Source organism: Salarias fasciatus (genome assembly GCF_902148845.1).
Source record: "Salarias fasciatus chromosome 23 unlocalized genomic scaffold, fSalaFa1.1 super_scaffold_20, whole genome shotgun sequence".
NCBI classification, from domain to species: Eukaryota; Metazoa; Chordata; class Actinopteri; order Blenniiformes; family Blenniidae; genus Salarias; species Salarias fasciatus.
The window spans coordinates 8,938,361-8,960,677 of record NW_021941230.1 but is presented as its reverse complement, the minus strand read 5'-3'; the positions used below and the strand labels follow the sequence as shown (position 1 = coordinate 8,960,677).

Below are 22,317 nucleotides of genomic sequence, written 5' to 3'. Positions count from 1 at the left end.
GTCTTTATGTTTAATTCCGTCCAGTCGGCCGCCTTGTTTGTTTGAGGAGTGCTTGCCGCGTTTAGCAACGGGGGAAAAAAAACGTGTCCGTGTGGCAGAATCAGTGCTGCCAGGAAACTTCTCTGCCCACCTGCTCAAACCGTTACAAAAGGACATTTGGTTTTGATGCGAGTCGTGCAGCATCAAAGAGCGAGCGCGCCTTTCTCTAACGCAGCTGCTTCAGCCAGCGCTTCAAATGTCATGAAAGAGAGAGAGAGAGATGACTATTTCTGCACCCAAATAAACAAAAGAAAGAAAGGCTTGAAAGAAACATGGTTATTAAGGGACTTTTTGGTTTTTTTCCAAGAAAGAAAAACTGCACCAGTTTTAATAAAACACAACAGTTTTAAATATGTTCATTAAACAGAGGATTTGCGGTCTGATGTGAGGTGGCTGCAAATGTCCCGGAATTCATGATCAGTCAGTCACGGCTGGTTATTCGAGGCCACCGATGCTGACAGATGCAGACTAATGCTCAAGAGGATTGCGTTAGATCAGGGTGACGGAGTTTATTGAAACGGCGATTGTTGGGAATTCGGCTTCAGCTGCCAGCACAGGAGATTTCACACACAGCAAAAAACACAAAACACAATCAAGGGGCAAAATGGAGAAATAAATGAACAAAGAAATTGTTAATGATCAGATTTCTGGGTCATGTCTTAGTCAGGCGACAGAAAGTGTTGGTGGATAATCAAGTACATTCTAACCAGACTGTCAATAGTTACAACCCAAAGTAGAATTGGTTCCGGTTTCCTAGCAACAAGGGCATACAGATGCAAAAGATGTCACCCTTTGATTGTGACACTTTGCAGCGAGGTGCTGGCTTCATCTGGAGGACCGCCGTCCCCCGGATGATGGCTCACATAATGACCGCCTCTCCGTCTGCCGCCGTGGTAACAACGTGGCTGCGCGGCAACGTCAGCCTCCTCGCTGTCTGCGAGTGCAATGATAGCCGCTAATGACTGTAATAAAGCTGCTTCTTCAGCGTGGAGACGGAGGAGAAAACAGTGTTTTGCTTGATTCGTTCAATTTCACTCAAAAGTGCACATAGGCAAAATGTTTAAAAGATATTTTAACTTACGATCTATGAAATTCGAAGAAACAATTCTGAATTCTGAAATTAACTCCAGAACTCTTACAAAAAAAAAAAGTCTGAACTGGAAAAGAGCCACATTGAAAAACCTTTAACACGTGATAATGCAGGGTAAATTGTAACAGTGTCTTTTGTGTTTTTCCTGATCAAAATTCATCCAAATTTACTGCAAAAATTGGAACCAGTAGTGGTTCTAAGTTACAAAATGAAGGCTCGAGGATTCATCTCGCCACGTTAACAGACTGAAAAGAAATCCCAACTTTGGCATTTGGTCCAAATTGCGAGCTTGCTTGGATCGCTCCAGAAAAGCTCTCGTCTCTCGTTTGGTTTCGACTTGAATTTTCTTTCGACCTTCTGCCATGTTTTGACTTTGAATTTATGTTCTGATCTGCTTTGGGACGCTCAGTTGTGCTTAGTCTGTTGACTTTCCTTGGGAGAACATGGCAATGTATGGTCCTCACCTTGTGCTGGGTGTTTGATTTGCTAACATCCCTTTAGAAATTGTTTCATTTGCAGAGATCCTCTATTTCGTTTGTTGAGTGAATGTATGACCTTTAATAAATGAGCAGCCTCAATTGTACTGCTCCGGCAAAAAAAAAAAAAAAAAAAATAGAAGGCACAAAGTGTGCCCTCAGCCAATGTCAGCCAATCAGCAGCAGCGGCGAACTATAGCAGCACATACATGACTTCACACTGAAAGGACTTGGAGGATGTGGAGCAGCAGAACGCCACAGAGCGCCGCGCGAATTCAGGCCGAGACGGACTGAAAGCCGCCGAGACGCGGCGGCGGAAGAAAGGAAAGACGACAACCTCTGACATCAGCAGTAGATCAGGCCCGCAGGACCGGAGCTATTTTTAAAAATCCCTCCCTCCACTTTTTTCTGCCTTGACTCGTGAACTTTTAGCTCTTCTGCATTCCTTGATGTTTTCCTCTGCTACCTTCGCTGCAGCCGGCCCCCCCGCCCATCTCCTGTCTACTACAGACATACATTATTCACTTAACTCTAACGGCGATCTGCCGTGGATGGATGCACCTACACGAGCTGACAGACGGCTACAAATAGATTTCGGTGTATAGCTGGATTTTCTTATGAGCCGCCACTTAACCTCTGTGCTCGATTCCTCCCGGTGAAAGAGGAGCAGCGATGCCGCTGCGATCTCTAGTGATTCATGCCGTGTCTCTTCATCGCTTCAACGGGATTAGTACGCCATGATGACATTAGTCACGAATTTCAGGAAGTGAAAGCGGCAGACTGTGATCGCTGGGGTATAAGGTACCTCTGTGTCTGAGGGAACGTAAATGAAAACTATCTCTGTTTTTTTCTTTACAAGCACAGATTGTTATTTGACTGATTTGCAGGTTGGATTTGACTCAGTGGTCGCAGTGGCTCACTATTTTTTTTTTTATGCAGTGAGTGGTGACGGCCACGCATGTTCACATCTCGTGCTGGCGATCACTGCATCCGTCTGAATGTAGGACAGGCTTTCTCTAAATGGGTCTCTGTGTGGTCGCGTCCCTTACGCAGTTTCCAATGAGCCAGACATGTAATCAAACACGATGAAGCAAAATGGCCACAACCGTCATTTAAAAACCTGGAAAACCTCGGTTTCCGGTGGAAACCAGTCATTCTTGATGCTCCACCAGTCGCGTGGTGATAATCCTGCATGTGCAATCAGTTTAGGGCAGAGGTGTCCAAACTATGACCTGCGGGTCAGCTAAATAAGAATGGCTGAAAAAGTGTGGCAAAGAAATGCAATGGATGAAGCTGTGTGACTATTATTTTCAGAATTCTTCTATTTTCATCGTTGTTCGGATCCTAAATGCTACATCTTACCCATTTTCAAGTGCAAACTGGCAGTGAACGCAGTGTCAGTTCAGGATTTCCAGTTTATAGTGATGCTAACTCCTTGCAAAATTATAATTTTAGTGAAATTCTGTGCTAATGTTAACATTTTGTCATGCATTGATAAATACCTGTTATTTCATGATAAAATATTGAAATGCCTTAAATATTAATGGTATTTACGGAACATGACCTATTTTTCAAGCTGAACTGACAAAAACAATTAGAAACAAACTTCTTCACGCTGAAAATATGAACAACCATTTATAAATATGTGTATATATGTGACTTTGATCGATACATTTGTGAAACTCAAGTCATTAAAAGTTGCAGAAACATGCCTGAGCTGATAAAACATCAGTAAAACACTGTTTATTATGTACACGTCCTTGTTGAAACTCCGAGACCTTGAATCTGGCTTGCCTTCTTATAACAAGCTAAAAGGCAGGATAAGGCTGAATGTGACTACAGCGCTCCGTCACACCACCTTGTGGTACGGAGTCGTATTGCAATACAGCATTAATGCTGTCCTGCACAACATGTCGTCCAGAAACACTCCGAACAAGTTGTTTTCCCTCCAAACTTCCCCACTTTGCCGCTCCCCGGAGTGCGGATCTGCAGGGTGTTCAGTTCTACCGGCCACTGCGGCGTCTCAAACGTTGCAGGCGCCACATAAAAGAGAACAGGGTGTCCGTAGTCTGAGCCCAAAGCTGGAGGGAGGGCAGGAGAGGAAGCAGTGGTCGAGTAGAGGAAGTCAGCTTGGATTATCTTCACGCTGACCCTGTGGCTCCACGCTCACACACACACACACACGTCAGATAAAGGCCTCTGTGTTCACATTGCAATATGAACATAGCTGATTATAAAGGCTGCAGTCCTTCCAGAACTGATTACAGCATCCTAAAATGAGGGAGGTCTTTTTTTTTTATATATATATATATATATTTCAGGCACAACTTGGGCCCAGAGCAGGAAGGAGTTTCAGTGATACTCTTCTCGTCCCTCACTTGATGGCTTTTTTTGCCATTTATTGTCTGAATTGCTCTTTTTCCAAGTATTTTTGTACAAATTTTGTACAAACTCTGAGCATGGAAAGGATTGCATTACAGCACGAACCTTGAATTGTTTGTTTTGAAACTTTATAGCAGTGTGATATGTAAGCCTCTTTTTTTTAGGGATTTTTTTGTAATTTATGTAGAAGATAGCACCTTTTACTTTACAGTGAATGTAGGTTTGTTTAAAGAAGTCATCCTTGATTAATTGGATTGTTCCTTTGCTATTTGATGCAACATTGTGTCACATGTGCGCCTTTGTAATCCACTGTTAGTTTTGTTTTTGGAATCACCTTCCATGCACCCCGACTGTTTATTCTCGGTGCATCCCAATCAGCAGCAATATTTTCAACAGTTTTCTTCAAAATGCAATAGATTTCTCCAATGGAATAATGTCTTATAGCGTGCAGGGAAATATTTAAATAGCATTTCTCCTGAAAGACTTAAGTTTTTAGTTCAAAGTTTGACTTACTGTAAAATTCGTATTATTATTTCTTTTTATGCCAATAAAAAATGTAAGATATCTCCAGCAGAATGGATCGTGTGACTGAAAACAACATAATAAACAACTGAGATAAGAAATAGATTAAGTGGCTGCGTTCGTGCGAAGAGTCAGCAGGGATCGGCGCAGAGCAAAGTGATGAATTATAAAGTACCTGTGTGCTTAACGGCTCAGTGTATTTTTCTTGATCGTCTCTTTGCAGTTGCACTAAATGTGATGTGACCCCCTCAGGTCACCGCACCTTGTACATCGGAGTACACGTCCCCCTGGGCAGGAGGTCGCACCGACGCCACCGCCACCACGGCCACAGACACCGGAAACGGTCCAAGGAGAGGGACTCCTCAGCTGACGATGGGCGAGAATCCCCTTCCCACAGTAGGTGTTCACGGATGGTCTCTAAAGAATCCGGGACGCATCCGGAAATGCCGTCAGTATCGCACGTTTTCAGTGTTCTGTCTCTCTTCGATGTTCTCGCGTTCTCGGCCGCTGCAGCAGACACGCCAGCTCAGAGAGTGCAGTTTCTGCTGGGGACGGAAGACGGCGACGAGGAGCACATCCCCCACGCCCTGTTCACCGAGCTGGACGAAATCTGCCTCAGGGAGGGCGAGGACGCCGAGTGGAGGGAGACGGCCAGGTGCGGCGCTCCACAGGCATCCAGCTGTCACCTTCCCCTCCGATGCACCTGAGACTCTGGCTTTGTTTCTCGCCGACTGTGCGCAAACTACACAAAACTGTCTTTGCGTCTCCTCAGGTGGCTGAAGTTCGAGGAGGACGTTGAAGACGGCGGCGAGCGATGGAGCAAACCCTACGTCGCCACTCTGTCTCTGCACAGCCTGTTTGAGCTCCGCAGCTGCATCATGAACGGCACGGTGATGCTGGACATGAGGGCCAACTCACTGGAGGAGATAGCAGGTGAAAACCAACATGTACAGACGTGTCTCTGTGCTCGATGTCGGCCAGAAAGGTTATACGGCGTTCCCCAAGGGTCCTTTCTGGAGCCTTTAAGGTTTATTCATATAGTGGTAAATGAACGTACAAACAATTACTGTTGATATTTCTAGACAACTTGGTAATATATTTACTATGTGTGTGTATTTATTTGATAAATTAGGCCACTAATTGATTGATTTTTTTTATTTCTAATTTCCCCAAAATTGCTGTACATTTAAAATATTTAAAGTCCAACAGTGTTATTTTTACATTGGACAATCTCAGTGTAAACATTTTAATGGGGTTGCAGGATAAAAAAAACTCTCTTCAAGTGAACTTAGATGTGTTTTGGGTTTGAAGTCAAAGAAACCAGAGCACTATCTCGCTGTCCCTTTAAGAGGCACACACTCGAAGCACATCTTTCTTGTATCTTGAGCGTTTGTTGCCTCCCCACAGTTGCAGGTTTTAGTAAGTCGTTAGCTTTCTGAACACCCGGCTCCTGTGATGCCTGTATTTTTCCTTTACACATGGAAGTTGGTGTGACTTTTCACAAAATAAAGAAACAACTTTGAAACATTCATAACAAAAAAAAAAAACAGTTCAAACCTTCATTATGAAGATAGCTTGTATGAATTTTTTGGTTTTTACATTTATAGAGTCTTAGAGTATGTCTGTTCTAGCAGTCTCTAAAGGGCTCTCTGCGGAGTCTCTAATCCCGCCATGTCAACAGGTTCACGGTGGAACAACACAGAGCGCCGGCTGGCCTTGTTCAGGACGGATAAAAGAAATGTGTTTCAGGTTTTTTAGGTCAGCAAATAGGATGTTTTATCTGATTGTGGCAAAAACTGGGCTGCCGTAGAGATATGTTTAACTTAACCTGGTTTGTCACGATTAAATCAGCAGCTTTTTTTTTTTTTTTCCCTGTCTTTTTTTTTTTTTTTGTTGTTGTTGGAGTAATCAGCTTAGCAACGCTGGCTGCTGCGCGACGCCACACACTATCAGGAGGCGCTGTCCAGCCAAACACAGCATGTGTGACACACCTTTTGCGTCCTCAGACATGGTCCTGGACCAGCACGAGGCGTCCGGCCCCGTGGGCCAGGACGCCCGCAGGAGGATCCGCGAGGCCCTGCTCAAACAGCACCACCACCAGAACCACAAGAAACTGGCCAACCGCATCCCGATCGTCCGCTCCTTCGCCGACATCGGCAAGAAGCAGTCCGAGCCTCACTCCATGGACAAGAATGGTGAGCGCAAGCACGCGCACGCTCGCCTACACACACAGGAATACAGTGTTTCCCCTTCCTCAGCCCTCTTCATCCTGATTATATATGTTGTATGTGCAAAATCCACCATGGTTTTTTTTTTTTTTAATGTATAATCCTTTGCATGATTTGTGACCGTTTTATTGCCGTGCGAAATCTCATTTTCTCCTCTTGTTTGTGTTTCTCCTTGTTGTGTCTGTCCTTGTCCGCTGAAATCTGCATGCGTGTGTGCACGCGCGCCATTTACTTACCCAGTAAATGAGTTCTGCGGTCCCACTGAAAAACCGTCCGAGTGCGTGCACGAAAAGGCTCCAGTTGAGAACGCTTCACCCGCAAGGGGATTTCCCTACTGGGCGTGTCGGCAGTGTGTATGTTGCGTGTCCTGTCCGCCCGCCCCTCCGTCGCCCCAGAGCTCCTCCGGGAGCAGATGCCACATGACCCCAGACCTGTTCGGTGGCGAGGCCAAGGCTAAACGCCTTAGTGTCCTTCAGGCAGTTGCACAAGGCTACTGTCCCATCCCGCAGGAAGAAGCAGAGCAGGAAACCTGCACAGGCAACCAGAGCTCCTACCTAGAACGCCAAAGTCTAGAGATAGCCGTAGTCATAGCATGTAAAAAGAAGACTTTAAAGAGGAGAGCATCATCATGAGAGGCAAGAAGTGGGTTATATTTAGTCAATGGGGAAAGGGAAACCTCTGCAATCTTAAAGCTTTCTCTTTATGCAAAAAAACTGGCAGTTGCAATGTTCTTCTGGCTGTTCTATTTTTGAGACTTCAAAATGGAGCGAAGGAAATACTTTGAAGTATGCAAAAAGCTTGAAAGTCTTTAAAGCTTTCAGTACTTTTTAACGCCTGGGAATAAACTTTGGATAAGCGGCGCTGCAGAATTATTCATGCGCGTGGCCAGAAAGGACGCGCAAGTGTACCGGTTTTTATTTATGATGATGCTCTCCACTTTTTGATTTGTGTCGAAAGGCTAGAAAGCCACAGCTGGAAATAACTGACTAATTACTAATAGTGATAGCAACTCACTCAGAAATCCCATTTTGTCAGTAACTCTGTAACACAAGCCTCGCAATTTTTGCAGCATTTGCTCACCGCTGGTTTAGATAGAAGCGTTGGATCCGACTCAGACACCGGAAATAACATCAGTTGTTTTCGCATCATCGCTGCAAACAAGCTGCATGTGTGCGTTTAAATGCTTTCACCGAGATAACTGCAAGGTTTACTCCGCGCGCTGTAAAGGTGCAATCTTTCATTTGAATTGAAACAAACCGAACGCGGCTCTTTATTTGAGCGGCAATGAGTCCATCCAGATGCCGAAGAGCAATTTAAAGATTGCACCTTGTTTACTAAACACAGTCATGCAGCGCTATGCATCCATTGCTGCGAATTAAATCTGTTACACATCTACGAAAAAAAAGGATACAATATTGAGCCTTTTGCTGTCAAAGATAATTTTTTTTTCTTCTTTTTGAACAAAAAGGCTCAGTGCCGTATCGTGTTTTTCAGAGAATGTAACTGTACCCTGCAGCCGCTCGCTGGAAACCTTTTGTCTTTGTGTGGGAAAGCAGCCGGGCGAGTGAGCTGCGAAAACTCATGTTTTGGTTTCCCCGCTCTTGCCCGGCAGGCCAAACGGTCTCACCTCAGTCTCAGCCGGCCAACAACGAGGGCAAACAAGACGTCAGCCGAGAAAACAGCGCCGTGGACTTCAGCAAGGTGAGCGCCGGGATCCCCCCCGCCGATCCCGCTGTTTATCCACCTCCACTGATAGCCACACACATAGCCAGCGCTGTATATTTAACCAGCCTTGGGTTACGTGTGAAAATGGGCGCCACGAGCTTCTTAGCCTGGGAATCTGATCAGACTTTACCAGGATCCATTTTCCGTTTATTGCTGATTTGTTTTGCGATGACGGGCCGCCGTAGTAACCTCGCTTAACAGACCTTCTTGAGAGGAGCGAAACATGCTGGTTTGTTTTGTTTCGGGTTGATAGATTGACCTCCACTTCATGAAGAAGATCCCTCCCGGCGCGGAGGCTTCTAACGTTCTGGTCGGGGAGCTCGAGTTCCTTGAGCGTCCCGTGGTGGCCTTCGTCCGTCTGGCTCCCGCCGTGCTGCTCAACGGCCTGGCTGAAGTTCCCATCACCACCAGGTGTGCATTCTTTATTCTCACCGTCGATCCTGTGTAAAATCCAGCTAAATATGCAGATAATCCACTGAAAAAGACTTCATTTTTGCCAAAAAGTTACTCTCTGTTTTCTGCAGGTTTCTCTTCATCTTGCTCGGACCTCTGGGAAAAGGTCCACAGTATCATGAAATCGGACGGTCCATTGCTACGCTGATGACCGACGAGGTGAGGCTGACTGACTAGTCCTGCTGAATTTATTCGCCAAAACTAGTCAGACATGCTGAAGTACCAAAGCTGCTCTGTTTTTGTGTGACAGAAATACTCGGCTAACCTAAAAGCAACTCAGTAACATTTAGATTCGAAAAGTACCAAATACACTTAAGCCTTAATTCAGTCAACCTACCAGCTCCAGGGTGGCCTTCAAAAAAAAAGAAGAAAAAAAAGAAAAAAGAAAGCTGAACCTGACCCCTGGCCTGGGTTAAAAAACGGAAAAAAAAAAAAGAGAGAGCAGAAACAACAACAACAGAAATGGCCCTCAGGGATCAGCTGAGTATGATATGAAAAGCTTGACTGTAGGTTTCCCACACTGCAGCTATAGGCCAACATTACTCACCAGATGTTTCTGTGTGTGTGTGTGTGTGTGTGTGTGTGTGTGTGTGTGTGTGTGTGTGTGTGTGTGTGTGTGTGTCAGCAGTCCCATCGGGATGCATGAAAATAGCGGTACGATATTTCTGCCGTCAGTGGATTTGATGGCAACATTTTTCGGGAGAAGTTATTCAGAATTCAAATTACTCATTTCCTGAGTGTGTGAAACTGTGTGCTTTTTGTGTTGCCGCGCAGGTTTTCCATGATGTCGCCTACAAGGCCAAAGACAGGAACGACCTCGTGGCGGGCATTGACGAGTTCCTCGACCAGGTGACGGTGTTGCCCCCCGGAGAGTGGGACCCCTCCATCAGAATAGAACCTCCGAAAAACGTGCCCTCTCAGGTAAACTCGATCTGTCCCCCCCCCCCCCCCCCCCCCCCCCCTGCCCGTGCCTGATCTTCACAGATCTCTTCTTGCTGGTTTAGATCGTTGCCGCCGCTCCGAAACCCTCCCCGTCGGAGCGGCGGCTCAGTCGGCATGTGTGACATTTCCACAACACGCCTGCGAGTCCCGTGTGCGCCGCGCTGCCTGCTGAGACATATTTCAACATCTGCGTTCTCCTCTAATCTCCGCTGCGTTGCGCCGTGCGCTTTGATGCCACTCCCCAGGGCTCTGTTCTCAATCCCGTCCAAAACATTTGTTATTTCCCTCCATTAGTTATTTTGGTCGACTTTGAAAAGAGATCCGCCATCTTTGGCTGGGGAGGGAAATTTTGTTATCTAACAGATTAGAAAAAAAAATAAATAAAAGAGCGCAGAGTTTGTTTCAGGTCTTGTTTTTCTTTCCTCTTTTTAGTCATTAGGCTCCTGTAGTGCATTAATGACGCACCACTGTGCCGTTATATTGCTCCGCTGATGCAGCGCGCCGCAGAATGAGCCGAGTTTCTCGCAGAAGCGATCGATCATTCCACATTTAAGAGCGTACCAGAGGTTAACATCCGCGGTGTACAAGTGTCCGCGGAGGCTCACCGCCGCCCCGGTGACAGTTGACTGACAGTGATCTTAACCTTACAGGAAAAGCGGAAAATTCCCCCCGTTCCCAACGGAGTGGCAGATCTGGGAGAGTCCGGGGAGCACGGAGGGCACGGCGGCCCCGAGCTGCAGCGCACGGGGAAGTAAGTGCAGGTTTATTTCCCCGCCGGTCCTCAAGAGTCAACTCAAGCACAGACTGCTTTGGTTTGAGCTTTAATTCACCACTTCATTCTACCTAAAGTCTTTAATATTCTAACACAGCTGTATTATTCAATAACACCACATTTGGATAATGCAGGCTGCAGAGCGGAGTGCTAGTTAGCACATGCACGGAAATGTTCTGCTCAAGTACAGATTTATGTTACTCGTACTTGGATCGCTTCGCCATTCAGAGGGAAAAATTACATTAAATTTGACACGAAAGCTCATAAATGAACTATTTCATTACTCCAGCTGACAACAACGATCCCGTGTCGAATCTCTTCAGCCACATTTCAAGGAATAGATGTAAAGATTTCATGAAGAGCTGTTGTAATTCAATCATGAAATAGTAATGCACGAGCATAAAGACTTATGAGAGCTTTCCCTTCTTAAAGAAAAGCTTCTAACTTGCACCGATCAATAGATGCGGGAAGTTAAGTGTTCATTTTAATTTTTTTCTTCAAGTTTTATTTGAACAGCTTTTTTTTTTTTGTCCCTTTAAAGCTATTATATATTTTAAAGAAGAAACTTTTTTTGTTTCCGTTCTCCCCAGAGAAACGAAAGAAATATTTGACAGATTTTTTTTTTTTTTTCATCAAAAACAATACAATCAGAAAACGTAAAGAGAATTAATCTGCAGCGTTTGTGACCTCGAGCGAGGGTCCCGGGTTTGAGTTGTGACACTTTACTCTCAGGGGTGTGATGTTCCGCCGATGCAGTGCTTGAGGACCCGCCTCCCGTTGCCACAGCAACCACCTCCAGCTAGCCCTCCTGCCCGCGCCGGTGTGCTGCGGCAGGCGGTGCCGCGCTCGCCGGAGCCGTGCGAGAGCACGCGCACGAGCTGACGCGCTCATAAATAAACAACACGCAGCGGAGACTCTTTACTTTTTCACTACATTGTCATGTGCCTCGCTGCTTTAATGAACACCGTAAACACACCCGAAATAGACCAGCGTTTCACCGCAGTGGGAAGAGCGGCCTCCTATACTCTGGTGTGCCTGCAGCAGATTTAGCGATAATAAACAGAACTGTGGCAAATTCTGAGGTTAGATCACATGTGGTGAAATCTTCACTTTTCCCGCTTTGTCCTGTAGTGGAAGCTGCAGGTTTGACGGAATAAATCAGGGCTAAGAGAAAGAGCACTGTTATTTGCAACTACACTTGTTTTAACTGAATTATTTCATACAACAGAGCAGTAATCTGAAGCAAAAAAAAAAAACCGAAAACATAAGGAAAACTTGTCCCATTTGTGAAAGTAAATGCAGTTTTCGACTATTTCAGTGATGTCGTGCAGCCTGAACGCTCGAAAGGTGTAACTGGAGCGATGCGTTTGAGTGCAGGTTGTTCGGCGGGTTGGTCCTGGACATCAAGCGAAAGGCTCCACACTACCTGTCCGACTACACGGACGCCATCAGCCTGCAGTGTCTGGCCTCCTTCCTCTTCCTCTACTGCGCCTGCATGTCGCCCGTCATCACCTTCGGAGGACTCCTGGGCGAAGCCACGGAGGGCCGCGTGGTGAGAGCAGTTTAGAACGGCTTAGCCAGACGGTTGTTTAAACTCCCAGATACGGAGGGCGGACAAATAACACGGCTCGTCCCACTCAAAGGGAAGCTTGTAATTAGATCTTCACTGAAGCTTTCCCCAACTTTTCTCCACCCATCAGTTAAAAATGCATCAAGGCGTTCGTTTGGACGTGTGTTTCAGAGCGCGATCGAGTCCCTGTTCGGGGCGTCCATGACGGGGATCGCCTACTCTCTGTTCGCCGGTCAGCCGCTCACCATCCTGGGCAGCACGGGCCCCGTGCTCGTCTTCGAGAAGATCCTCTTCAAGTTCTGCAAGTAGGATGTTCTGTGTTTTTGCTCCAGGGGGAATGCATTTGTTTGGTGGATGTGTGTGTGTGTTTTGTGCCTCAGCTCTTTCCCTGAGCGTGTTTGTGTGTGTGTGTGTGTGTCTCTCAGGGAATACGGCCTCTCCTACCTCTCCCTGAGGGCCTGCATCGGCCTGTGGACGGCCTTCTTCTGTCTGCTGCTGGTGGCCACAGATGCCAGCTCGCTGGTCTGTTACATAACGCGCTTCACCGAGGAGGCGTTCGCCGCGCTCATCTGCATCATCTTCATCTACGAGGCCCTGGAGAAGCTGATCCACCTGGGGGTGCACTACCCCATCAACAAGAACAACAACCTGCAGAAACTCACGCTGTACTCGTGAGTTCCCCTCGTCATCAACATTCACAAAATGACAATGTTGTAAGATAAAAATCATTTCATTCAAAAGACAAGGTTTTGATTAAAAAAATGTTGAATTGTTGCAAAAATCAACTTCTAAGCAAAAAAATGTCAGAATTCTGAGACAAAAGGCAAATTTTTTTAGAGGGAAAAAAATCACTTTCTCTACATTTTTGAAAAATAAAAATTATGCACACTCAGTATATTTTTGCACTGAAGGTGGCGACATTTAGCTAATAATGTAAATCAGCACAGCAGACTCGGTGTACTAGATGTGTGCAGCGTTTAGCTGCCAGCACTCAACACTTACTACCACTCCACAGCTTTAATCTTTCATGCTTTAGTCTCCGCCGATCACTGGCCGCTCCTTACACTGTCGCAGCCGCTCACGTGGCCGCGATTAGACTAAACTCTTTCTTTAGCGGTCTCACGGTTCGGGCTGCTGGCCGTCAGCTTATCGTTGTGGCTGCATTTACTGTTTTGCTGTGTCACAAACTGACAGATGGCGACGCCGTATAAGCAGACGCACGCTCCACGTTTTCAGTAATGGGTTCTGCTTTATGGCGAATAATCCCATGGTGGTCGCGTGTCGGGAGCGCCGTGCATTATCCCCCCCCCACCCGTCATCAGCTGGCTGGGAGCCGTGCGTCACGCCAACGTCTCCCTCTGTGGGTTTCTGTTCTGGTGAAATGGGCAGCAGGAGGGTTTTCAGATGACGGTAGAGGTCTGAATTTGAAGCACATCCAGATTTTAGTCTTCTCGAATCATTCGTATGTGTGTGTGTGTGTGTAAACGCCTCCCTTGCAGATGTGCGTGCGTGGAGCCGAGGCACCCCAGCAATGAAACCATACGCTTCTGGGAAGAAAGAAACATCACGGCCTCAGAGGTCAACTGGACCATGCTGGAGGTCAAGGTAAGAAGCCCTCATCAAGCACAATAGAGGACTCGGGGCCAGAGGGGGGGTGTGTGTTTCAGCATCTGGCTTCATTAGAAAGCGTCATAATGCCAGACGGGGAGGATTAAGGAGAATGTGGGGGGGGATTTCAAAGGATTTCAGTGTAGAAGATGCGGTGTTAGAGGCAGGATCAGTCACGCCGGTGGCGCATGAGTCATGAGTCGCTCACAGATCATCTCCAGACTTCTCCAACTCATCACTGACGTGCCTCCGTCTCCATCACCGCTCACCATCCTCACCCCCTCGTTGTCCTCTGGGGCCAGTAGGAGTGCGAGATGTTGCACGGCGAGTTCGAGGGCAGCGCCTGCGGCCCCCACGGCCCCTACATCCCCGACGTCCTCTTCTGGTGCGTGGTGCTCTTCTTCTCCACCGTCTTCATGTCCGCCTTCCTCAAGGAGTTCAAGACCAGCCGATACTTCCCCACAAAGGTAGGAAAGCCGTGCACGGACCGCCTCAGTTTTGAGCGCGTGCTGCCACCTGCCGGCGGCCGCGGGACACAGCAGCGACGCTGTGGCCTCTGCAGCCCGGTTCTATGTGAGCAGCGTCTATGATTCATCATTGAGATGACACCGAGTGTGTGTCATGCGTGGCGTGATGCAGGCTGCAATTTCCAGTGCACTACCGCCACCTGGTGGTCATGAAATATATCCCTCAGTTTTCTGCAGGCCGTGCAAAATTAGCAATAGGAATAAAATTATTCCTTATTGTTTGTGTGATAGCTGACGCCTGTATTCATTCCTTGTTTCATAGTGATAAACTCGTTATTTCTGTATGAAATTGTGCATTTCTGGGATGTTTTAGTGTGTAAAATTTTCAACTTTAATCGAGTTAAGATGTTTAACGAATGCCTGAAAGTCAACCATTGAAAATTGTTTATCATTAACCATCAGTGTGATGAGTTAAAGAAGACGGCAACACACGTCTCTCACTCTCAGGCAAATAGCTCATGTTATGATCAGACAGTGATATTCAGGATCATTTAGAAAGTTAGTGAGAGATTTCTCAAATTTAGAGAGGTTTGGATGCAGATTTGAACCCCATCATGCATGTCTTCAATTTCTTTTTTGCCCTACAAGTAACATAAACTACTGGTGTGGATTATTCAAGTTTTCGGCCTGTGTTTTTATAATAGTGGTGATTGTAAATGGCTCTTCTGCATGTATTGTATTCATTCATCGTCATTTCATTCATAATTTCTGTGTGTGTGTTTGTGTGCGTGTTTCTTCCAGGTGCGAGCCATCATCAGCGATTTTGCGGTCTTCATCACCATCCTCTTCATGGTGCTGATAGATTACGCCTTGGGGATCCCCTCCCCTAAGTTACAAGTCCCCAACAAGTTCAAAGTAAGCCGTCCTTTTGGGTCCATCGCACTGCTGCGTTTCACTCTCAGGAATCTTAAATTAAATAGTATTTACAAGAGACAATCATCATAAACAGCATACAATAAGCTTCATATTCACTCAGAATCAGTATTTGTTGGACTTTGGGCCTCCAATATGTAATACCTGCACAAATAAGAAAGAATAAAAATGGAGAATTTTAGTGTTGAATGTTGTCGTTGCTGCGTCCAGCCGACCAGGGACGACCGCGGCTGGGTCATAAACCCCGTGGGGCCCAACCCGTGGTGGACCACCATCATCACCTTCATTCCCGCCCTGCTCTGCACCATCCTGATCTTCATGGACCAGCAGATCACGGCCGTCATCATCAACAGGAAGGAGCACAAGCTGAAGGTACCGCCCCCCCGCCGTCCGCCTGGCGGAGAAGTTCTGACTTGTTGGAGTTCTTGACCTGTGCGGCCGCCGTCGTCCTTCGCTTCCTGCAGAAAGGCTGCGGCTACCACCTGGACCTGTTCGTGGTGGGGGTGATGCTGGGCGTGTGCTCGGTGATGGGCCTGCCGTGGTTCGTGGCCGCCACCGTGCTCTCCATCTCCCACGTCAACAGCCTGAAGCTGGAGTCGGAGTGCTCGGCGCCCGGCGAGCAGCCCAAGTTCCTGGGCATCCGGGAGCAGCGCTTCACGGGCCTCATGATCTTCACGCTGATGGGCTGCTCCGTCTTCATGACGTCCATGCTCAAGGTCAGGAACGCAGACACGGGAATTACTAACAGCAGCTCGTGTGGATAAAGCCCGCTCATGACGTTTCTTTGCGCTTCCAGTTCATTCCCATGCCGGTGCTGTACGGAGTCTTTCTCTACATGGGCGCCTCGTCACTCCGAGGCATCCAGGCGAGTTTCTGCAGCATCACTTGAACGTTTTTGACCTAAATCCATCGAAACATGACAGGATGATTTTTTTTATTTATTTTTTTCCCCCCCAGTTCTTCGATCGCCTGAGGCTCTTCGGCATGCCGGCCAAACACCAGCCGGACTTCATCTACCTGCGCCACGTCCCCCTGAGGAAGGTGCACCTCTTCACCATCATCCAGCTCAGCTGCTTGGCTCTGCTCTGGATCATCAAGACCTCCAAAGCCGCCATTGTTTTCCCCATGATGGTAAAAGAAGCACCTTCGCGCGCGCGTGTCTGTTGGCGTCTCAGCGTCCCTCCATCCTAAATCTCTTCCTGCCGCCGCTGCCGCCGCAGGTCTTGGCTCTGGTCTTCATCCGGAAGTTGCTGGACTTCATCTTCAGCAAGAGGGAGCTGAGCTGGCTGGACGACCTGATGCCGGAGTGGAAGAAGAAGAAGCTGGAGGACGCCGCACAGGAGGTGCAGTGAAGGCCACCGCTCACACACACACACACACACACACACACACACACACTCTGCTTCTCTGTTACCGCGTCCAACCTTCTGTTTCCCTTCCGTTTCAAGGAGGAGCACAGTATCATTGCAGAGGAGGAGGGTATTGTGCAAGTCCCGCTGGAGGGACACTTCAAGTAAGTCATTTTCAAAGCCTGTGTAATCCATAACTCAACATGCAAGCAGAGTGAGTGACCTGACAGACAAGCGTGTGTGTGTGTGTGTGTGTGTGAAGGGGTGATCCATCCACAGTCAACATCACCGACGAGATGTCCAAAGGATCGTTCGGCAACGTGTGGAAGAGCGTCAACCCTGCTGAGAGCGCGAAGAAGGAAGCCAGCGCTAAAAGGTCAGCCTCTGCCACAGCCTGATCGATATTAGTCTTCCACATGCTCCTTATTGATGCTACATGCTAAGTGTGTTCCTGCAGGCTCACAGACACGCAGCAGAGCCAGGTGTTTGGTATTGAAATACTGTAGAACATTGACTTTACGTTTTTTTTTTTTTTTTTTTTCCATGAAGTTCAGTCGCTAGTGTGTTATTTCTAAGAGCAGCAGACCCGACCGGGCAGATTTCCTGTGGAGTAGACTAACATAGCATCTCCTGCCTGCTTCTCTCGCTCCATCCCACTCCTAAGCTCCCCTTCCTAACCTCTCAGAAGCTGAAACCCCAAAGGTAAGCTCTGGTCCCAGCGGTTCCCCGTCAGCATGGGGAGGCTTGTCCTCTTTTGTTTCTGACTGCTCGGTGTTGCATGACATGAAAGTTTGCGCGACGGCCTTCGTCCGCAATGAGCTAAATGACAACAAAAAAAAAACCTGAATCTTCATTTTCAAACATTTTCTCGTTTTCCACGGTTGTTTTTGTTGTCGTGGCCCCGACGCACTCCTGATCCGAGGTGGTGTTTGACTGAGAAGTGGACTGATTCACGGCGTGTGTGTGTGTGTTCCCTCCGCATGCTCTCTGCACGAGGACGCACTCTGATTTTTAAAATAACCAGATTATTTGGATTGAGCTTCCTCAGAAATGTCTGCTGCGTGCATGTATGCATGTGAGTGAACGCGATCAGTGGAGTGTGTTCACGTTGTAACTATGGTGTTTTTTTTTTTGTTTGTCCCCCCCCCCCCCCCCCCCAGCGTTCCCAGAGGCGGCGAGAAGCGACACAAGCGGCGGAGGCATAACAAGAGCTTGGACCGGGAGACGAGTTTGTGATGACACATACTGGCGGCGCCACCGTGCTGTCAGTCAGTAAATCAAAAAGAAATGATAAAAAACACACACACACAAACACACAAACACACACACACACACACACACACACAAAAAAAGAAGCGATACCGTGCCACACTCAGCCACCTTTGTACTGTGCTACACTGTGTTTTTCGTCATGTAAGTCTGTGTGCAAGTCGTGTAAAAATCAAACAAAAAATCTGTTAGAGTCAGTATTAGCGTGAGGAAGCCGAGCGCCGCCGCTCTTCTTCTTCTTCTGTGTATTATCAGTGTTTGGCGATACCAGCAACAGAAGGAAGCCGGGACTACACGACACCTCCAGTCTCTGCTGCGTTCACGGGCCAATCAAGTCGAAATTTTCAACGGTTTTTAAACTTTATTTGTATTTTGTATGTTTTTTATATTTTTCCAGCAACAACTGCGAGTTGTCCTTTTAAAATCCTGCCACAGGTGTGGACTCTATGTGGAGCATTTAATGCCGCTGCTGAATTCGGCACGTCACATTAGAGCACGCAAAGATATTTGCCAATACTGACACATTTCACTGGTATCCAAAGGAGTCGGCTTGGAAGCGAATCTCACCATTTTTTTTTTTTGGAAAGTATTAGATATACATTTTATATATTCTGTATATGTGACGGTTTGTGACAGTGACTTCTCACATCACTCCAGAGTCTTCTCCATCGCTATTTCACATCTACGTGTCCAGCTTCCTCTTAAGCTTGTCCCCGAAATGCTTTCTGGGAAATTTGTGCGTTTAAAAAATGCTCAAGATTGCACTAAAACTGAAGCTCATGCTTGTTGGATGTGGAGTGGGCGGGGCTGGTTCACGAGGCTATATTTAAATATGTTTAAATATTATAGATACTTGGTTCTGTTCAGGCACATAATCTACAATTAGGGACCAAATTTACTTGTTTAGCTGGATTCCCTTAAGACTGCTAGAACTCTCGCAACAATTGGTAATTTGCCAATTTCCCGTTATCTTTTCTGGGGCAACTTTTTAGGAAAGGACATTGTCAAAGCTCGCATGGCAGCGTAGTTCAGGAACTTGGCCTTGGCTTTTTATGACAAACAAAAAAAACAAACAAACAAATAAACAAAACAAAACAAAACAAAAAAAAAAGCTTCTTAAACTTGCAGATGCAGAATTTTGCGGGAGTGTACAGAAAAGCTCCACGTTTCCCACCCGCGTGCTCGTCGTCACCCTGTCAGTAAGTGTCATCCATGGACATGTGATCTCCTCTCCGAACGACCCTCAGTGTGTTAGCATCCGAAGCCAATTGTTTTTTTTTTTTTGTTTTTGTTTTTTTTTTTCAAAAAGTGAAACACCTGCATGGCGGTGAAGCAGTGTCCACTGACTCGCTGCAGGACCATGGTAACTTCTAGAGATGCAATAATACCTTTTTTCTGGGAAGGGCAACATGTAATAAATGGTAAAGAATCTTAACAATGTATAATACATAGTATATTTTGTTGATGTAAAATGTTACTAATATATTACTAACATGAAGTCAGTGTTAAATTCAGGTTTTCGTTCTAGATGTTCTTTTCCCATTGTTGATGGTTCTTAGTTGATTAGCGAAGCTACTAATGGGTCAAAAATTATATCAGTATCGACTATTTTGACCACTTCTGTGTGGAATTCTGCCTTAAATTCGGTAGTACTAGCTGTACACTTTCTGTTTTAATAATTTAAGTCACCTGTATAGAGACCTATGAGTTCAGATCTGTTGTTCAACTGTGATTTGTTTCACGAGAATGAGAGTGAGAGACTGAGAGAGAGCGCGAGAGCAAATTAATAAAGAGACGAAACTGCTAAAAGTGCTGCTGGCGCGTTATTTTAACCAACCTCTACGTGTCCACAGGAAGGTCAGAGGTCAGACAGTGAGCAGCACCTCTTGGACATTTGAGTTTTTGCTTCTGGAAGGAAGGTATGTTTGTGGAATAATTAAAAACCTTGTCTTCCTCGGCACACAACTGCACAATAATTACCTGATCAATTGCATAAATTTGTAAAGCAGATAAATATAACTGAAGACCTCTTTTTTTTCCACGGTAAAATTACTATAGATTTCATCTCTTGCAGGCCGGTTTTTATGTTTATGTGTCGGTGTCTTTACCTGCCCTCAGCCAGTAATACCACACTCTACCACAGGGTGGTGTCGTGAGTCACTTTGCACTCAATAGATCATCATGTCAGAGTCACAGGCACAGAATGAATGGAAAACTTTATTTAGCCAGAGCAGATGATTAATATCATACAACAATCAACTCACCACACACGCTTCCGATCGGCCTGCCTGAGACCTCTTCTTGTTTTCACATAATATTCATAATAATAATAAATAATTTAAATTTGTAGAAAATAACCTGAATGTAATTTTTCTTCGGGTGTACCTTCAATCCTGTGGAAGAGGGTTTTTTTTTTTGTTTTTTGTTGTTTTTTTGGTGTGTCTTTGCATTGCTGAAGTTAAAAATAAGATGGAAAAAAAGGTACACACTCAAAGAAACGGTGTTAAGTTGTGCAAAGCGGTATGGCTTCCAGTTCCTGGGGTGTATGGCGTTGGGGGAGGGCGCCCGGCGAACACTCCCTCATTGGTCTTCTTGTCTTTTCTGACTGCAAAAGAGAGAAAACCACAATGAAACTGCACCGAGGGGGGAAAACACACCTCGTCTGGTGGCTTGGTCCGGTCGTTTACCTTTCCCCTGAGGGTTTGGAGGTCATGACCCAGAGTAAATACTCCTTGGCGGCCATGGAGTCCAGCACCTTGTTCACATCGCTGGTGAAGCTCCCGTCTACGTGCCTCCTGCTGTCAACCCTCCTCTTCGCTTCCGATCTGTACACAGGCACACAACGTGAGCCGGGCCCACACAAAGGCGGCGACGCTGGGAAAGCCCGAATCAGAGAATCAAGCTCACTTCCTGTTCCCGTGGGGATTGGGTTGTGTGATCGTGTTTTTCCGATTGCAGTGACACATGAATCAACGCAGGAGAAAAAGTTCCTTTGATTTATTTCAGCACATGTAACATCGAGGAGGGGGGAAAAAAAATAAAGCAAAGAAAGAGAAGAAGAGATAAGCAACAACAAGATCAAGTTCCTCCTCAGTGGACACAGGCAGAAGGAGGAGGAGGAGGGTGAGGAGGGTCAGCCTACGCTCTTCAGACTTGCCCCGATTTGAGCCTGGCGACAAACTCTTTGACCGCCCGGTCGTTGAGGTAGGCGCTCACGTCGCTGGTGAAGGTGCCGTCTGTGTGGCGCTTCTCCGAATCACTGCAACACAGAGGAGTGATGAAGAGGAGGAGGAGGAGGACGAGCCATGAGAAAAAAAGTTCATTGCAGCTCAGTGGGAAGCGATGGGTTTCTTCTGGCACTGACCCGCTCCTCTTGTTGTTCATCAACCACTGAACAAAGTCCTGCGCCTTCCTGTCCTCCAGGTATTTGCTGTAGTCGTTGGAGAACGTCCCCTCCGAGTGTCTCTTGGGGCCGGACAGCTCACTGGGCGTGGCTGACCTCGAGTCTTCTGCCTCGTACCTGGTGCAGAACACACACACACACACACACAAATACAGTCAATGTTTTCTTTTAAAAAACAGGAAATATAAGTACCTGTCCTATTTAATAATACAATAAACAAGTGATTTTCCATTTCCAAGGTTATAAACTTTCAATACATCCGGGGCTTTAGGCCGACAGTGAGCCTCTTCCACCTTGTCGCCTCGGTCCCGCTGGTTCCGTCAGCGCTCTCGTCACGAATACAGGAGTAATCCAGAGGTCGCAGAAGTAACGAGTACAGGTAAAAAGCCGTGCGACGCTCGTACCTGCCATCGGCCTCGTGTGCAGACGCCTGCCAGCTGCTGCGGACCAAGCAGCAGACCAGGAGGAGACCAGCCAGGGAGTGGATGCTGTTCATGATTGTGACTTTCTGACAGGAAACGAAAGAAGTCTCTTGAAGTGAACGGACGACCGACAGACGACGGAGCGGACGCAGGAGAAACTCACCTTTCCTTTCTTTTTCCTGCAGGTTCCTCCGCTTGCTGCTGGTGTCTGGATCTAACTTCCCCTCCGCAGGGCTCTGCAGGCTTTTTATACCGGACCGGGAGGCCCCCGGCCGCTCGCTGGGCTCACTTTTACCACCCGTTACTCTCGAGCCATTAGGCACGGAGGCCCCGCCGCATCAGCAGAGCCAACGAGGCGAGCGTTTGCTCAGGGGAGGAAGGACGCCGCTCAAGCGTGGCGCCAGCTGGTACTTAGGTGTCAAGATCAAACAAGCGCGGCTCATCCTGTCAAACATACACTTTAATGTGCTACAATGTCATCCTGCTGGGAAGGTGAGTCAGTATTTGTGCCCAGCCACGTTTCACCGATCGGAAACATTGATCTCTTTTGCATCACTGGCAGATACTTCCTTTTTTTTTTTTTTTTTTTTTTTTTATTTGTTGGTAAGAATTTCTTTCAAGCAAGTTAACTAACATATAAAAACAGCAAACATTTGCTGTTGACATT

The 22,317-nt window shown here is 46.8% G+C and overlaps 2 protein-coding genes across 5 annotated transcripts in view; one reads left to right on the top strand and one right to left on the bottom strand.

The window, feature by feature from the left end:
* The window catches only part of LOC115383972 (sodium-driven chloride bicarbonate exchanger-like), a 31,885-nt gene extending 14,027 nt beyond the window's left edge, over nt 1-17,858 (top strand). For 2 of the 4 annotated variants that reach the window (XM_030086208.1, XM_030086210.1), the window contains 23 exons: nt 4,762-4,905; nt 5,023-5,164; nt 5,282-5,442; nt 6,516-6,704; nt 8,350-8,438; nt 8,716-8,873; nt 8,987-9,074; nt 9,690-9,836; nt 10,508-10,608; nt 12,007-12,181; nt 12,371-12,504; nt 12,625-12,870; nt 13,699-13,804; nt 14,113-14,274; nt 15,076-15,189; nt 15,418-15,579; nt 15,672-15,923; nt 16,004-16,072; nt 16,165-16,338; nt 16,428-16,550; nt 16,656-16,720; nt 16,819-16,932; nt 17,717-17,858. In XM_030086208.1, coding sequence (XP_029942068.1) covers nt 4,762-4,905; nt 5,023-5,164; nt 5,282-5,442; nt 6,516-6,704; nt 8,350-8,438; nt 8,716-8,873; nt 8,987-9,074; nt 9,690-9,836; nt 10,508-10,608; nt 12,007-12,181; nt 12,371-12,504; nt 12,625-12,870; nt 13,699-13,804; nt 14,113-14,274; nt 15,076-15,189; nt 15,418-15,579; nt 15,672-15,923; nt 16,004-16,072; nt 16,165-16,338; nt 16,428-16,550; nt 16,656-16,720; nt 16,819-16,932; nt 17,717-17,792 — 3,191 coding nt within the window. In that variant the 3' untranslated portion in view covers nt 17,793-17,858. Of the gene's footprint in view, nt 1-4,761; nt 4,906-5,022; nt 5,165-5,281; nt 5,443-6,515; nt 6,705-8,349; nt 8,439-8,715; nt 8,874-8,986; nt 9,075-9,689; nt 9,837-10,507; nt 10,609-12,006; nt 12,182-12,370; nt 12,505-12,624; nt 12,871-13,698; nt 13,805-14,112; nt 14,275-15,075; nt 15,190-15,417; nt 15,580-15,671; nt 15,924-16,003; nt 16,073-16,164; nt 16,339-16,427; nt 16,551-16,655; nt 16,721-16,818; nt 16,933-17,220; nt 17,258-17,714 lie in introns of all 4 variants that reach the window. The other 2 variants (XM_030086211.1, XM_030086209.1) reach the window with 2 other exon arrangements.
* Nucleotides 17,859-20,405: 2,547 nt separating this feature from the next.
* Nucleotides 20,406-21,937, bottom strand: LOC115383975 (glucagon-like). Its single transcript, XM_030086216.1, is given in 6 exon segments — nt 20,406-20,430; nt 20,513-20,650; nt 20,968-21,084; nt 21,190-21,345; nt 21,633-21,736; nt 21,814-21,937. Coding segments are annotated over 5 exon segments (528 nt in total). The 5' UTR covers nt 21,725-21,736; nt 21,814-21,937.
* Between the last annotated feature and the right edge of the window lie 380 nt (nt 21,938-22,317).